Source organism: Sus scrofa, chromosome 8 (genome assembly GCF_000003025.6).
Source record: "Sus scrofa isolate TJ Tabasco breed Duroc chromosome 8, Sscrofa11.1, whole genome shotgun sequence".
Lineage (NCBI taxonomy): Eukaryota > Metazoa > Chordata > Mammalia > Artiodactyla > Suidae > Sus > Sus scrofa.
Window position 1 is genome coordinate 19,634,482 of NC_010450.4, and position 17,558 is coordinate 19,652,039.

General features: G+C 47.7%; 1 protein-coding gene across 1 annotated transcript in view; it reads right to left on the minus strand.

Moving 5' to 3' along the window:
- Positions 1–15,303, minus strand: part of SEL1L3 (SEL1L family member 3) — a 115,334-nt gene extending 100,031 nt beyond the window's left edge. The window contains 1 exon segment of the mRNA XM_021101079.1: positions 15,037–15,303. Within this exon segment, the coding sequence (XP_020956738.1) occupies positions 15,037–15,201 (165 nt within the window). The 5' untranslated portion in view covers positions 15,202–15,303.

A 17,558-nucleotide genomic window follows, 5' to 3' on the forward strand; every position in this document is an offset into this window, starting at 1 on the left:
GAAGGAAATTCTGACACCTGCTATAATATGGATGAACTTTGAAGATATTATGCTAAGTGAAATAAGCCCATCACAAAATAATGAATACTGTCTGCTTCCAGTATTCCATCCTTATATGAGGCACCAAGAGTAGTGAGATTCATGAAGACGGAAAGTAGAATGTTGGTCACCAGGGCTTGGGGGGTCTGGGACGGGGAGCTGTGGTTTAATGAGTACAGAATTTCAGTTCTGCAAGATGAAAAGAGATCTGGAGACGGATGGTGGTGATACTTGCACAAAAATGTGAATGCACTTACTGGCCCTAAACTGTGCATTTTCACATGGCTAAAATGGTACATTTTTTGCTGTATTTTTACCAGAATTTTAAAGAAAAAGGTCTCTGTGGTCTTCTCCAAAGAAGGAAGAAATAGGGGACCCCTTTCTTTAATTCTGGCCTAGGGCTGCAGGGGGGGCAAAGGTGGAAAACACACCAAGTTGAAATCAGGGAATCATGTTTACATATAGTAGGGACCCGGGGAAGAACACGCCCTGTGCTCCGACTAGCAAGCTCTAAGGGAGCAGAGCACCAGGTGATGGCAACCCTTTCTGGGGGCTCTGGGACAGGCTTTATAGAGCAAATGGCATTTCAGCTGGGCTTTGACAGATGAAGAGAAGTTCTTTAGGTAAAGAGGTCCCAAGAGGACACTGCAAGTGGTGTGAGCAGCTCAAGTAGAGGCAAGAAGGCAGGGAAACACGGCTGTACTGGGGGGGGGGGTCTTCCAAGAGAAAGGAAGGGTCTCAAGATACAAAAGGACATGGGGACCTGGGGGTGAAAAGAAAGGCACAATCCCAGCTCTGGACGACACAACCCAGCAGAATTTTATTCTACCCATAGTGAGTAACGATAAAGGTTTCTATAAAAAGAGACAGTGTTTCCATTTGAAAGAACTCACAATCTATTCAAAATAAGGCTAACAATCAAGAAAAATGAACAGGGAGTTCCCTTCATGGCTAAAGGGTTAACGAACCCGACTAGGATCCATGAGAATGCGGGTTCGATCCCTGGCCTCACTCAGTGGGTTAAGGATCTGGTGTTGCCATGAGCTGTGGTGTAGGTCACAGATGCAGCTTGGATCCTGCATTGCTGTGGCTGTGGTTTAGGCTAGCAGCTGTAGCTCCGATTCAAGCTCTAGCCTGGGAACTTCCCATGCTGTGGGTTCGGCCCTAAACAAACAAACAAACAAAAAAACCAAAAAAAAAATTAAAATAGAGAGAAAGAAAAAGAAAAATGAGCAAAATGACATTGTTCATTGATAAGGAAATTCTCGCTTACAGCAAGAGAAAGGCAAAACTATACTGAAATACCATTTTGAACCTATTAGATTCACGGAGATCAAAAAGCCTAACAACAGTTCAACATGCGCAAATCAATCAATGTCATACAGCACATTAACGAAAGAAGAGTCAAAAACCACATGATCATCTCAATAGATGCAAAAAAAGCATTTGACAGAGTCCAACATCCATTCATGATAAAAACTCTTACCAAAGTGGGTACAGAGGGAACATACCTTAACATAATAAAAGCCATTTACGACACACCCACAGCAAGTATAATACTCAACGGAGAAAAGCTGAAAGCCTTCCCACTAAAATCTGGAAAAGACAAGTTTGCTCACTGTCACCGCTTTTATTCAGTTTAGTACTGGAAGTCCTAGCCACAGCAATTGGACAAACAAAAGAAATACAAGTATCCAAACTGGAAGAGAAGAGGTAAAACTGTCACTGTATACAGATGACATGATACTATCCATAGAAAACACTAAGGACTCAACCCCAAAACTGCTAGAACTGATCAACGAATTCAGCAGAGTAGCAGATGATAAGATTAACATTCAGAAATCAGTTGCATTTCTGTATATAACAATGAAATATTAGAAAAGGAATACAAAAATACAATACCTTTTAAAATTGCACCCCCCCAAAATCAAATACCTGGGAATAAACCTAACCAAGGAGGTGAAAGACTTATATGCTAAGAACTATAAAACATTGATCAAGGAAATTAAAGAGGATTCAAAGAAACGGAAAGATATTCTATGCTCCTGGGTTGGAAAAATTAATATTGTAAAAATGGCCATACTACCCAAAGCAATCTACAGATTCCGTGCAATCCTTATCAAATTACCCATGACATTTTTCTCAGAACTAGAACAAACAATCCAAAAATTTACATGGAACCACAAAAGACCCACAATTGCCAAAGCAATCCTGAGGAACAAAAGGCAAGCAGGAAGCATAACTCTCCCAGACTTCAGGCAATATTAGAAAGCCACAGTCATCGAGACAGTGTGGTACTGGTACCAAAACAAACATACAGACCACTGGAACAGAACAGAGAACCCAGAAATAAACCCAGACACCTATGGTCAATTAACCTTCGACAAAGGAGGCAAGAATATAAAATGGGAAAAAGATAGTCGTTTCAGCAATTGGTGCTGGGAAAACTGGACAGCCGCATGTAAATCAGTGAAACTGGAACACACCCTCACACCACACACAAAAATAAACTCAAAAGTCTTAAAAACTTAAACATAAGACAAGACACCATCAAACTCAATGATGAGAGAGTTTGAACATAGGCAAAAGAGGAAACATAGGCAAAACATTCTCTGACATCCACCTTACAAATGTTTTCTCACGTCAGTCTCCCAAGGCAATAAATAAACCAATAAATAAAAGCAAAAATAAACCATTGGGACCTAATCAAACTGACAAGCTTTTGCACAGCTTTTGCACAAAAAGACAACTTACAGAATGGGAGAAAATAGTTTCAAACGATGCACCTGACAAGGGCTTAACCTCTAAAATATACAAACAACTTAGGCAACTCAACAGCAAAAAAACCAACAACCCAGTTGAAAAATGGACAAAAGACCTGAATAGACATTTCTTCAAAGAAGATATACAGATGGGCAGCAAGCAACATGAAAAAATGCTCAACATCACTAATTATTAGAGAAATGCAAATCAAAACTACTCTGAGGTACCACCTCACACCAGTCAGAATGGCCATCATTAAGAAGTTCACAAATAGGAGTTCCTGTTGTGGCTCAGTGGTTAACGAATCTGACTAGGAAGGGGGTTGCGGTTCGATCCCTGGCCTTGCTCAGTGGGTTAAGGATCCGGCATTGCTGTGAGCTGTGGTGTAGGTCACAGACGCGGCTCGGATCCCGCATTGCTGTGGCTCTGGTGTAGGCCGGTGGCTACGGCTCCGATTAGACCCCTAGCCTGGGAACCACCACATGCCGCCAGAGTGGCCCAAGAAATGGCAAAAAGCCAAAAAAAGAAAAAAGAAAAAAAAAGTCCACAAATAACAAATGCTGAAGGGGGGTGTGGAGAAAAGAGAACCCTCTTCCCACTGTTGGTGGGAATATAAATTGGTACAACTACTATGGAAAACAGTATGGAGGTACCTTAGAAATCTATGCATAGAACTACCATATGACCCAGCAGTCCCACTCTTGGGCATATATCCAGACAAAATTTTCCTTGAAAAAGACACATGCACTCATATGTTCATTGCAGCAATATTCCCAACAGCCAAGACATGGAAACAATCTAAACGTCCATTGACAGATGAATGGATTAAGAAGATGTGCTATACATACACAATGAAATATTACTCAGCCATAAAGAAGAACAAAATAATGCCATTTGCAGCAACATCCATGGAACTAGAGTGAAGTCAGTCAGAAAGGGAAAGACAAATACCATATGATATCACATATATGGAATCTAATATATGGCACAAACCTTTCCACAAAAAAGAAACTCATGGACATGGAGAACAGACTTTTGGTTGCCAAGGGAGAGGGGAAGGGAGTGGGATGGACTGGGAATCTGGGGTTAATAATTGCAAGCTATTGCCTTTGGAATGGATAAGCAATGAGATCCTGCTGTATAGCACGGGGAACTATATCTAGTCACTTATGATGGAGCTTGATAATGTGAGAAAAAAGAACGTATATGTGTATGTGTGACTGGGTCACCTTGCTGTACAGTAGAAAACTGACAGAACACTATAAACCAGCCATGATGGAAAAAAATAAAAATCATTAAAAAAAAAGAAATTAAAACAAACATACAAAAAGCCTAACAACACACGGTACTAGCCAGAGTGGGGATGCTTTTGAGTGGGGATGTGCTTATATCCTGCTGGTGGGAGTGAGCTCTGTGGATGACAGTGAGACAAGATTTATCAAAAGGGTAAATGCCCCCCCACCTCTGGCCCCCAAATTCTACTAGGATCGTATCATACAAATATACACACTCAAATCTGTGCCAAACGGGGTATGCATGGTTTTCACTGCAGCACTATTTGTCATAGCAAAAGATGGAAAATCTAAATGTCCACCAAGAGAAGGCTGGTTCATTAAACTGTAATACATCTCCTCTTCGAGTACTACGCAGCTACTCAAATCAGGAAGAGTATCATGGACAGATAATGGGATGATTTCCAGCACGGGTGGTTTTTTAAAGCAAGTTCGGAAGTATGACTTGCTTTTTTTTTTCTTTTTCTTTTTATGGCTTCCCCTGTTGGCATATGGGAGTTCCCAGGTAAAGGGTCGAATCGGAGCTGCAGGCCTACACCACAGTCACAGCAACACTGGATCTGAGCTGAATTTGTGATCTACACTGCAGCCTGTGGCAACACCAGATCCTTAACCCACTGAGTGAGGCCAGGGTTCAAACCTGCATCCTCACGGACACTATGTCAGGTTCTTAACCCATGGAGCCACAATGGGAACTCCTTTGGCTTTTAAAAATTTTTTAAAGGAAATATATATATATATTGTATACATATTGTGTATATAAGTGTTTATATAGTATATATAAACATATACATTTGCTCCAGTACACAGAGCACTGGTCCCTCACATGGAGAAAGACAAGGTGACCAGGAGAAAGGGTAGCAGATGATGTATACTGTCTTTGCCCATCTTTTGAATTTTGTACGACAAGAGCATTCCTCCCCAAGACAGGCTTTAGAGGGAAGAAAAGCCACAGTCCCATAAGACGAACAGGGAGCATGCCACTTTTCCAAATGGCATTGGGAGGTTAGAAGAGCTGGCCATGCCTCTTAATTAGTCACGGGAAACTTGTGGGAAGAAATTCGTAAAGAGGGGGGTACGGTCCAAACTGCCCATCCCCGCAGGATGAGGTTGAAAGGTTTTATGTTCTCATTTAGACTTCCAAATTACAGGGCAAAACAAACGAAAAATCGTATATACTCAGAAGTAGAGAATATTGGAGCAGATGAGCCCTCAGCGAAAAGCCAGCCCTCCCCGTTTTTCAGACAAGGAAGCAGCAACCCCAGCAACCCCGAGGGAAGGTTCTCTGACATCCCGCAGCTGGTGGCTTTAGCAGAGGTCAGCCGGGCATCCCCGCTCCCTCTCCTGACGCCCACCGGGATGTTCCCCACCCAGCAGCGCACAGCGTGAGAGGAAAGGGTTGCCGCTGGGAGCTCCAGGCTTTGGGAGGAAGAGAGATACAGCCTGCATCTGTCCACAAGCGGCGGTTCCTTCGTGTGGCCGCATGTGCCCAGAGGCAGTCCCTTGTCCAGGTGCGAATCCAGCTGTGGAGCCGCCAGCAGAGCCCAGCCGAGGCCAGAGCTGGTGCTGCTGGAAGCTGGACCAGCGCAGGGCCCCGCTCGCCTCCATCCAGATGCCCCCCCGTGCTCTCCTTTGTCGGCTCCCCGGGAAGGAGACATTTGCTTATTTACTGAGACAACAGAGAACAGAGTCCAAGATTCGCTGTCGTGTATTAAATATCACATTGTGTTCCGTTTCAAAGAATGACTTAAAACTGCTTCCTCGTTCTTTTCACGTACACCCCAAGACCTCAGCCCGGCCCCCTTCTCCCACTCCCAATTTTTTAAAATCACATTTTTATTGCTGACACTAGGAACTCTGGGGAAAACCTCTTTTAAACAGAATTCCGAGGGGAAAGCTATCCGATTTCTCTAAAGTCCACTGGAAAAGGAAGTTACTAATACTGTTCATTCGTTGCTGGCTCGTCCGTGTTAATCAGGGTAGCCTCGTGCTAAATATGGTTTCACTTTTGCTTGGTGACCCACGACTTCCCGGACCCCAGATCGTCATTGTGGAGATGGGTAATGACAGAGGTGAGAATGCAGGTTTGGGACCACTGCCTGGGGGTTCTTTCCAGGAGCTTCTCTTGAAATTCTGTTTTTTGGGTTTTTTTGTTTTGTTTTGTTTTGTTTTCAGGGCTGCACCCGAGGCATATGGAAGTTCCCAGGCTAGGGGTCAAATCACGGCTGCCGCTGCCAGCCTACACCACGGCCACAGCAACGTGAGATCCGAGCTGCGTCTGCAGCTTACACCACAGTTCATGGCAATGCCACAACCTTAACCCACTGAGAGAGGCCAGGGATCGAACCCAAGTCCTCATGGATACTAGTCAGGTGCGTTACTACTGACTCACCATGGGAATTCCTTATCATTATATTTCTAACCAATGGCTCCATTCTGGTTTTGAGGTCAGAGACTTTTCCTATTAAAAAACAAGGGCCATATGGTAATTATTTTGGGTTTCTAGGCCGCTCAATGTACATCTAGTGTGGTGTCAAGAAAGCAGCCATTGACAACGCACAAACCAGTGAGGTCCAGTACCAATTTGTTTATGGAAGAAGGTAGCTGGCTGGTTGGGCCCAGGAGCCATGGTTTTCAGATCACTGCTGCAGATTTGCAAGCTTGATTCTGGATGCAGTTTTTGTGTCATTAGATATTATTTATTTTATCATTTTTATGAAAATGTGTTCTCGTGTCACTGTTTTGAATTACAGCCATTTGGAAAGATGACAAGATCATATAATACTCCAGTGAATTAGAAGACCACTTCAAGTGTTAGACAGAATTTTAAAGAACACACAGCGACAGAAGACAAGACTTTTAAAGGAATAATCACATTGGGAAAATGAGATGAATACCCCAATCAGGCATAATCTCCTATATATGTGTAGTTGATGGAGCTTGATTTGTTATTTTGCCCAGGGTCCCTCACAGTGGTGCTGACACCTTGATAACGTTTCTTTCCGTAAAGATCTCAGTAGGATGAGGGGTTGGAGCTAGGCTGGACATAGAGAATTTCAGGGACTGACGCAGATGATTCGAGTAGTGGGAGACGCATGAGTGACAGCTGGGAAACGAGAGGACAACTCGTTAAGAACATGAGAGTGTGTGGGCCCCAGAGAGGACTTCAGAGGCAGTGTATGTGGCTTGAGGAGCATGGTCTGAATCCCTCAGGAAGGAGTTACAACCTTCGGTCTTGTGGGCACCTGTGTCATGGAGGAAGCTGGCATCTGGTGGCTTGGAGCAGACCCAGTGGACAGCTGCTAAGCCATGGGTTATGGCTACCTCTGTTGTGTACAAAACCAACACCGATTAGCGACACATCACACTCTAAATATTGATTAAGCTGAAGCTGATTTCCTGGCTCAAGTCATGTGTGTGGTTATGAGCTATTTCCTGCCAGGAAAATAAGGCAATTAACTTGAAGAGTTTCAGCTCTGGGCATGACACGTGTCCAACCTTCACAGGTATTTTCACATGCCAGGTTGCATTAACATAAGCTAAAAATTACCCAAACGTTCCTTTGTTTAGAAATTATAAAGTCAGAGTCCATGTCTTATTCATTGTCATGTCCCCGGCTTCTCAGATAAAGCTGGGCCCATAGTAGAATTGGGGTTGATGTTTCTTGCTGAAATAAAGTACTGGCCAGGGCACTCCTGCCTCGGTTGGAGGTCCAACTCAAGGAAACTAACCCACAGCCCTGGGTAGAAACTGAGCTTTACAAGGACTTGATCCAATCTCGAGTCCCCACAAGTTCTTTTGGGACGTGGGGGTGTCCTTGGTACTTTTCTGTTTTCCATCCAGCCTTCATCAATCGCCTTCTGTAAAGCCCTTACCCTCTGGCATCTCCCTGGGCCTCTAGGGGTCACAGCTGGGGGACTGTGAGTGAGGTCATGGAAGGTGACACTCTGGCACCCACCTTCTCCCTCGAGAGTGGACTTCTCCCCGCTATCGCGTCTCTCCAGACCTTTCAGACAACTGCCCTACATTCTAGAACTTTTCCATTTCTCTGTACCCAAAATACAAATCACAATTTTAAAATTTCCGGTCCCTCCACCCCCTGCTGGACTTGTCCTCAGCTGGCAAGTTCATCCATGTTAATGCGATAATGAAAGAATTCTGCGGCATGTCACATATCTGCATTTCTATGCCAGCCTGGTGGCGATAATGCCTTAAAAACAAAGTCCAAATACACTGCAGCTGTCAGCAAGATCTTTGGGGTGTAAAGGGCCTCTCCGTGCCCCTCAAATGATGCCATTTGGGCAGCCACATAGATGTTCCACCTCAGAAGCTGCTGATCTGCTCTGCACACAAAAAGATGCCTGGGCCCTCAAACATCTGTTTATTCCAGAAGGAAGCCCTAATCAGAGTCAAGTCTGACAACACCCCACACGGTCACAAAACATAGATTCCTCTGTCTTTGTGTAATTGTGTACATTTTGTAATTTTTTTTTTAAGAAAGAAATGGGTCATTTAATGTGTGCTCCTGATGAAAGACCCACAATTGGAAAGCCAAATGCCTTCGATTCAGCCTGAGAATCCAGAAACACGAATTTATGTACCTTTGAGCTGGAAAAAAAATCTATCAATACTGCTCAACTTTTTTTTAGGATGAGTGCAGCGCATTTCTTTATAAATCAATAAGAGGAAACTCTATTCAAATAACCTTCCCTTGTCCCAAAGAGCTAAGAAAACTTGGCTCTTTTCTCTATATGGGCCACTTGTTATTTAAGGAAGGGGTGGAGAGATTAGAAAATCTTAACTCTTTCATGTCTCTCCAAGGAAAGTTCATTTACACTTAGAGGGGGACGTGGGCACGTCTGATTGCAAATAATAATGGATTGTTTTCCTCATCCCTGTCCATTCCGCCCCACAGTCACCTAAGAAGACCTTGGCTCTTTTTATTAAGCATTTTGTATTAAAGTATAGTTGATTTACTGTGTTCCTTCAATTTCTGCTGTAGAGCAAAGTGACCCAGTCATACATATATATACACATTTTCTTTTCATACTATTTTCCATCATGTTCTAACCCAAGAGATCGGACATAGTTTCCTGTGCTGTCCCGTAGGACCCTACTGCTTATCCGTTCTTTTTTTTTTTTTTTTGTCTTTTTGTCATTTCTTGGGCCGCTCCCGTGGCATATGGGGGTTCCCAGGCTAGGGGTCAAATCGGAGCTGTAGACACCAGCCTACACCAGAGCCACAGCAACTTGGGATCCAAGCCCCATCTGCAACCTACACCACAGCTCACGCCATGCCGGATCGTTAACCCACTGAGCAAGGGCAGGGACCGAACCCACAACCTCATGGTTCCTAGTCGGATTCATTAACCACTGCGCCATGACGGGAATTCCTGCTTATCCATTCTAAATGTAATAGTTTGTATCTACCTACCCCAAACTCCCCATCCATCGCACTCCTTCCCCCTCTCCTCTGGCAAACACAAGTCTGCTCTCCATGTTCTCGATCTGTTTCTGTTTTGGACGAACTATGATCCACCAATCCCACTCCTGAGCATATATCCAGATAAAACTTTTATTCAAGAAGATACATGCACCCCTGTGCTCTTTCCAGCACCATTCACAAAAGACCTTGGCTCTTGAGCACTCTCTCCCCAAACTGGCTGGATCAAACGTTCCATAAGTCAAAAAGGTAATTGTATTGGCTTAAAAGCGTACATTGCTGATTTCTGCTGACTAGAAATAAGCAAAAATTCTGTTTATGTCAACCAAGCATGCAATTAAGCAGAATGAACGGTGATGTCGCTATGGACTCCGAGGTCAAGATGCGCCTTGGGAAACATTTCCCAGCCGACCAGGGCGCCTTCTGGAACCTGAGAGCTGGCTAGAGAAACGCCATCATGACAATGGTCAATACTGCTTGTTGTGTTGGATCCTCTCCCCCTTTTAATTTGATGTGCTATTTCTTTCCAACACAAATCACAGAGTCACCAAGGTTGGTTCCGTTTCCTTTCACCGAGTACTTCCTCTGTCCAGGGCACTGAGACAAGTGGGGTCTTCCTTCTTCACTGCGAACCTCATCCTCTCGCACTGAACTTCATAGCACTTTTCCCCTCTAACCTAACCCTCACAGCCGCCCCGTGAGGGACACAGCATTTCAATTAACACCGGAGGAAAAGGATTCAGAGAGGGTCAGTAACTTGCCCGAGATCAACCAGCTACCAAAAAAGCAGAGCCAAAATTCAAATCCACAGCTGCTGACGCCAAGGTGGGTGATGGTGTGCCTCCTGCCTTCCGGAAACACCCCGAGAGATGCCCTCACCTCACCCATTTACTTCTAGCTGTCACCACCTTCTGGTTACAGGTGGATCTGGGGATTTTTGCTCACGGCCATCTGGAAAGTGGACTGGGAAGCAAAAATCCCATCAGATCACCAGGCACTGGGTCTAGAGAGGCTAGATATTATCTAAGCCACAAACACACACACTGCACTGAGCTGACTGCTGCGCTAGCTTCAGCCCTTCCTCAGGTGGGGTTGGGAGACAAACAACAAGCCACCAGAGCAGAACCTCCTCGGCAATTCCTCACATCCCGCTGGCCCACCTGCCCCTCCGTCCTTTTGCCAGGGAATGGGATGAACCAATAAATGGGGTAACTGGATTCATTTTTGGCCATTTACGATCTGTTCCAGCCTATCCATCTTCTCTGGGAATTGCCTGGCTTCTTCATGCCTTCTTTTCTCACTTTCCCCAGCCAATTGGTGGCTCCTAGACTTTTGCCAACAGGCAACTGGAAGGAAGGAGAGGCAAGAGGCAAACACCCTCGCTTGGGGAATTTTCGGGCTCTGGTCAGGATGAATGTGGAAGCCACGGACTGATGTGAAGTTTGAGGGTGGTCTCCGTATTTCAAATATCCATAATTATTCTCGCCCAAACTGGATACTTCAGGGTCTCTATACCTTGTTTGGAACGTTCTAGGTCCCGGGTTACACCAAGTAAGGAGTGAAGGACTACTTCCAGAGGGATAACTGATGGTCTGTGGCTGCTTACAGAGAATTCTGTACAAGATGCTCATAGCCATTGCCTGATAATGAGCCTCGTGTACATCTGTGCCGTAATGTCCCCTTATTTCTTTGTCCCCTGGGTGGCTCACAAGTGCAAATGTCCACTCGGAAAATTTCAGCTCTGCAGCTGACATCAGTACCATTGTGAGATGTGTTTTCTCATTTAAGAAAAAAATTATACATTCGAGACCAGAGTTCGGAATAGACAGAATTGCCTTCTACAGGCGCCACCATCCCAGATGGGGCTGGGCAGCCTCGGGCTGTTCTAGCCAAGTCTGGAGGAAAGGAAGAGTTAATGACGGGTGAGAATGGCAAAGGGGTGGGGGGGGCAGAGCAAGACCTGTGTGGACCACACCGCTCAGCACCCATGACCCCGATGGAAGCGGATTCCATTACTGTTTGCTTTCAAGGTCCCCACCCTCTCAGAGGAGGCTCTCTGCATCTTGACCTTTGGTGACCTCAGAATTTCTTTTGGCAGCTGCTGGAACCAGAGATCATCTTTTCGGAAATCTGCCTGGCATCGTTCCGTGACTTATCTTTCAGGCCTCGTCACAATTATTCATGCCTTGGCAGTATCCTAGCTACAGTCAGAGTACTGTTCTCAGGCTGCTCCCGAAGGTGACTCTGTCCCAGCCAAGGGGGGAGGATGGTGGCTCCAGGAAGTAGGCTCCCTCTGAGGGCAGGGACTTAAAGGCATCTGTTGAGCAAGTCGCTCTCCACCTCCAGCCCTTAGTGAACCAACAAAGAGGGAGCGATGACACAAACGGGACTGGGTCTCCAAATCGTGGGCCATTTGTCTCTGGAACCCATTCCAAGGCACCCTTGGCACCACACTTGTACGCATGTTCATACAAATTCAGGCGCTAAACTCGGCCAGCTGCCTCTGGATTATGTAAGCACCCCACCGTTCACCTCTCCATTGTGGGTGGCAACTATCTTCTGGTTTTACTTTTTTATTATTATTATTAATTTTTTTTTCCTCTTTAACATCCCGCTTCTACTCTGTGGCCTGAGCTTCCTGCTTTGTGTATTTTAGGCTACTTTAGACATGACCTCACATCCTGGCCGATGTCACAGCAGCTGCTAATTTTGAGAGCTTTGCTAATGGCCCATACATCTATGAATGAGGGGGACAGGTTACAAGGAGCAAAGTCCAGAAGGCAGTAAGTTAGAAGGCAATGGCTAAGAACTGGGATTCTGGAAGGAGATGGACTTGGATTTCAATCTTGGACTACCTGTGTGGCCCAGGGCAACAAACTAAACCTCTCTGAGCCTCAGTTAATTCATCTGGGGAATCTCCCTAGCACTGACCTCACAAGGTTGTTATTAAGGTTAACACTGGATAATGCATGTAAATAACCTTAGCACCATGCAAACTATTATTATTACAATTATTATTTAGGTTTCCAAAACAGGGGATGGCTTTCTTCCTCCAGTGCCTATATATTCGAGGTTCTGCTTAGCTATTCTGCTCCACTTCTACCCTCTACTTGTCCACCGCCCGACCCTGACCGAGGACCAAGGGGGATTTGAGAGAACAGATCAGAGAGAGGAGAAAAATGATGCTGTGGATGGAAGTATTTTCATTTTCTCTAGGAAGTATTTCTTGATGCACAAGATGCTCACAATTACACATTTTTTTTCCTCAGTTGTTTCGCGTTTTTCATGTGTTCATGCAGAAGGTTTCTGTTTACCCCAATCTGCAACTGAATTTCTCCAAGGTCAAGACGGCTTACAGGTAGCACGTACCTCTAGAGCTAAACCCAATGGCTAGACCTTTAGAACAAAAGGTGAAGCCCACCTTGCAAGTCGCACTTTTGCTTCCCTGGGTTTTGCAAAACTTTCTCATCCGGCTGCAAAGCGGCTTTCTTGCTTATCTAAGTCCCTTTTTTTTTTTTTTTTTTTTTTTTTAAACACAGGGCCATATCCGAAGCCCATCTGAATAAACACACATAGCTAGGAAGCCCTGACATTTCCTTTGCCACGAAAGCTCCAACATCCATTCCCTCCTTGTCTGCCAAGACATCGATCCAGGCTCTAGTCATTTTCCACATTACAGTATTTTCTATGATCTCTCTTTTTGGAGCCCTACCTCGCCTCTCTACTAACTCACCCCGGTCCATCCACAGCATCATTTTTCTCCTCTCTCTGATCTGTTCTCTCAAATCCCCCTTGGTCCATACAGAATTTTTATACCTGCTCCATCATCTGTCTTTGTTCTTGTGGACCACTAGGCCTTTACTGCTCTTTCACTTTAATTTCTTGTAACTGTCAAGAAGTGGTCTCTCCTTGCCAGGTCTTGGGATTTCCACGTGGAACGTTCCCGAACACTTGTACATTAATGTTTCACACGCTGCTCTACTCTATCATTTCTGCCTCTGTGGGTAACCAGTGCATTGTGGATGGGAATCATCTGTTTAAACTGAAACCCTATCATTTGTTATGGCAGTTTTATTTATGAGCCTGTGTGCTGTAACCCTGTGGCATAAATATGAAATAATAATATCTCCTGGGTGAAAAAAAATCATTCATATCAACTGACAACGTCTTATAAAAATATGAACTAAATCCAACCACAAAACCTGGTACTAGCTTATTTCACCATATGAGGAAAAGCATGGATTGCTCAACAGGTAGATGCAACAGCAGAATTACATCCTCTGCATTTTTACATCCTCTCGCGTCAAGAAATGAAACATCCAAGAAGTAAAGCGTGTCAAGAGAAACTTGGCAAATCTCTATGGAATCAAATTCTAATTCCTGCCAGTGTCTCCTAAGCAGTTTTCAGCCTCCAAGAAGAAAGTCTTGAAATAATGGCAATGCCATAGAAATGAAAAGAATCCTGGACAATGACACTGCTCAATTTTTCTTTTTTAAGCATTCTGTGAATTTCCTATTACATCAGTTTCATGATTCAGCATTTTCCATTTCATTTATTTACAGTAATATATGGCGAGATAACCCAAAGGTTCTGCAGGATCCTGGAACATAAGGTAGGCTGGACGGAAAGGGTGTCACCTTCTGTAAATTTACTATTGTTCAGGAGAATTCAAAGCAGAAGAAAGCAAACCATCAAAGGAATTGAGGACTATTCTCCCACCTTGTTGGGCGGGGGTCTACATTGCTCTGGTATTTTAAATGAGTTGGTTTTGAAAACTAGGTTACTGCCATTTAGTTGATGACTAAAAGAGAAGCCAAGAAGTGTGCAAATTGTAAACTGGCATGCAGGAGCCAAACGTGTTCTCTGAAATGACAATGTTCGAGACGCAGCTGAAGTCCCCGCTCCGGCGGTAAGCGTGTTACAAAGAACTACATTTCTTACTGGCATCTGCAACTTGGCTAGAGTGACCATGGAGGAGTTGAAAAGCGCTGGAAATACGAGGTTCATCGCCGGGTGCGTTGGCAGAAAACGGTCCGGGCCGTGAGGACCGGATGGAAACTAAAAGGAGGGTCGAGGCGTTCGCCCACAGAAAGAGGCGAAGTTGGGCACGGGGAGGAAAGGAGCCGCGAGAAGACTGAGGGAAGCCCAGGACCCGCGGGGAGAAGAGGAAACGCGGGGTGGCGGGGTGGCGAGGTGCCCAGGTGGAGTGGGGGACAGGACCGGGTCTCTACGGGAACCTGACCCGGATCTGGAGCGGGTCTCAGAGGGAGAGGAAAGGACCCCGGCGAGAGCGCAGCGCTGCAGGTCCGGTCCACGCACCCCTCTCCGCGCCCTGGGTACCCATCCCAGGTGCCGGGAGCGCCCCGGGTGCAGCGGCGAGGAAGAGCGAAAACTAGCCGCGCGGTACCCGCCCGTGAGGCGGAGGTCCCTGGCCGCCACCACCCGCGTCCCCGGAGCCCCGCGCGCAGGGGAGGACCCGGGCAGGGTCCGGCGCTCACCAGGTAGCAGAGCAGGAGCAGCGTGCAGGCAGGGCGGCCGCCGAGGCCCGGGGGAACGCCGCCGCTCGGGGGGGCCATGGCTGCGGCCCGGGGGCCGACCGCGGGCGGCGGGGGTTGTTGCTGCTGCCGCCGTGGCCACCCGAGCCCCGCGCCGCACCGCTGCATGGCGAGGCCGCCCGGATCCGGGCCGGAACAGGTCACCTGGTGCAGGGACCGGCCCCCGCCCGAGGCGCCACCTTCCCGCCCGCCCCGGCCGGGCCGGCCGCCGCGCGCGGGGCCACCTGCCGCCGCCGCCGCCGGACCCGCCGCCGCCTCCACGGCCGCTCCCGCCGTCGCCGCCCCCGCAGCCCCAGCCGAGCGCCGGCTCCTCCCCGCCTCCCAGTCCCCGTCCCCTCCCTCCTCTCAGCTCCCTGCCCAGCCCGCCTCTCCGCGGCTCCCTCCGGCCCCCAGGCTTCCACCCCGGGGGTGGCCGGCGCCCACGCAGGTGGGGACCGACCCGGGTCCCGCCCCCCCGGCCGTGCCCCCCGCCCCCTGCCCGTGCCCCCGCCCCCGGCTCTCGGGCAGCCCCCTTTTCTCTTTCTTCCCTTTCCTCCCCTTCCTCCCCCGCCCCCCTTCCGCGCTCTTCCTCTCCGCGATCCCTCTCGCCTCCCCCCGTTTCCCTTTTTCCTCGCTCCCCAATTCTCTCACTCTCACCTCTCTCTTCCTACCGCCCTATTTTTTTCACTTTCCCCCTTCTCTCCCAGCCCGTTTCCTCTCTCCCCTCCTTCCCCGTCCCCTTCCAGTCCGCTCTGGCGCACCCTCTCTCTCCCACCCACTCCTTTGGCGGGTCGCGCAGCCCAGTTCCCGCCCGTGCAATGGGTTTTGGCTAGGGTGCTTTTTTGGCGAGGGCGCCATTCCCACCGGGCGCAGGGCGAGTGTGCCCCCTGGAGTTGCGCCACGCAGCGGCCCAGATGCCAGTCCTTACGGAGGGATTTTGACCCCTGCCAACCTCCACCTGTCCACCTGCAGGGGTGGGGCCGCCTCCCAGCACGCACATTTTTTAGCCCGGGTTGCGCCCCACCCTGCCGGCTGGTTCGCCGCACGTTCTGGATGCTTCCCGAGGGTTTTGTGCCGGGGCCCGCGCAGCCGCTGCCGAGCTCTTTGTTTTAATTGTCCAGAGTATCGGCGCCCAAAGCGGGATTGTATCTGATTTGCATCCCTGTGCCCTGGCTTCCACTTTGGACTGAAAAGAAAATGAATTAATTACGCCAATGTAATTGTGCTCAAGCCCCAAGTGAAAGGGGTGAGGCTCTTGAAGTGCATAAACAGCTTTTTATTAAAAAAAAAAAAAAAAAAAAAAGTCAGACACATCTTGGGCCTTAGGAACGAAGGTTGGGACTACCTGCTCCCGACCAGCGTTCTGCCGCCAGACCAACCGAGGAGCCGGCTGGATTCCCCAGCGGGGTGGCCCTGGCGCTCTGGGAAGCTTGTGGCTGTGTCTAGTGGCTCAGACAATTGCTTGGGTCCGCGGCTGCACTGAAACAGTTAACCCACCTTCCAAAGTTCTCAAAAGCTTCCCTTTGGCACTGGTGGATTTGTGCGGATTGGAACTAATAATAGATTGGGAGTCGGAGAGGACACAGTCTTTTCCCAGTGTCAGTGCCACCATAGCAGATCAAGTCCCCGCGGCAGGTGTGGGGAGAGGCTGGTGGTGAAGAAAGGGTGCCCAGGGCGGGATTAGGCCAGCTTTGGCATGCCCTGTGCCTGGATATGCTCTCCGCCTTCTCAGCACAGCCCTGGCCACAATCAGCAAGTCAGCTGAGTCATCCTTTACCTTTTTAGGTCACCTAAGGGCGGAGGCCCTGGGTCAGGCTCTTGGTTCCGTGTCACTCACTGCAAAGTAATGACTTCTGTCACTGGCTCTCGAACTTCAGCCTGCATCTCCATCACCAGGAGGGCTTGTAAACACACATGGCTGGGCAACCCAACTAGAATTCCAGGTTCAGTAGGTCTTAGGTGGGGCTTGAGAGGCTGCCTTGCCAACAAACTGGGAGATGCTGCTGCTGCCAGCCCACAGACCCCATTTCTAGAAACTTTCCTTATATAGGAAAGGGGCACTCTGCTCCTTTCTCATCCAGAATGCACCACATTAAAGCAGTGGCCCGTGTCTTGGTTTGGTGACACCTTGTCCCATTTCCACCAACCCAAAGCACTCAGCATTCTCCCATGTGGTGTAGCAACCATTTATTCTGTTGAGTGTTCAAGGGGATAAAAGATTTGATGGCTTTGTCCTAGAACATGTCCATATGTTTTTTCCTGCCAGTATAGTAGCCCATACTTTTTAATGAATGTGGAAGGAAAACTGTTCCAGTTCCAGAGAACGGGGCATCACCCTCGTTCTGGGGTTTGCAGTCACCCCAGGCCTTCCTCTGGATTTCCTCTCCTCCTTCATTGCTTGTGGTTGGGTTGTCTTTAGGGAACAGGATGCTTCCCTCAGGTTGTTTGTAATCAGGCTTCCAGGAATCAGAGTTTTCAAGCTCATG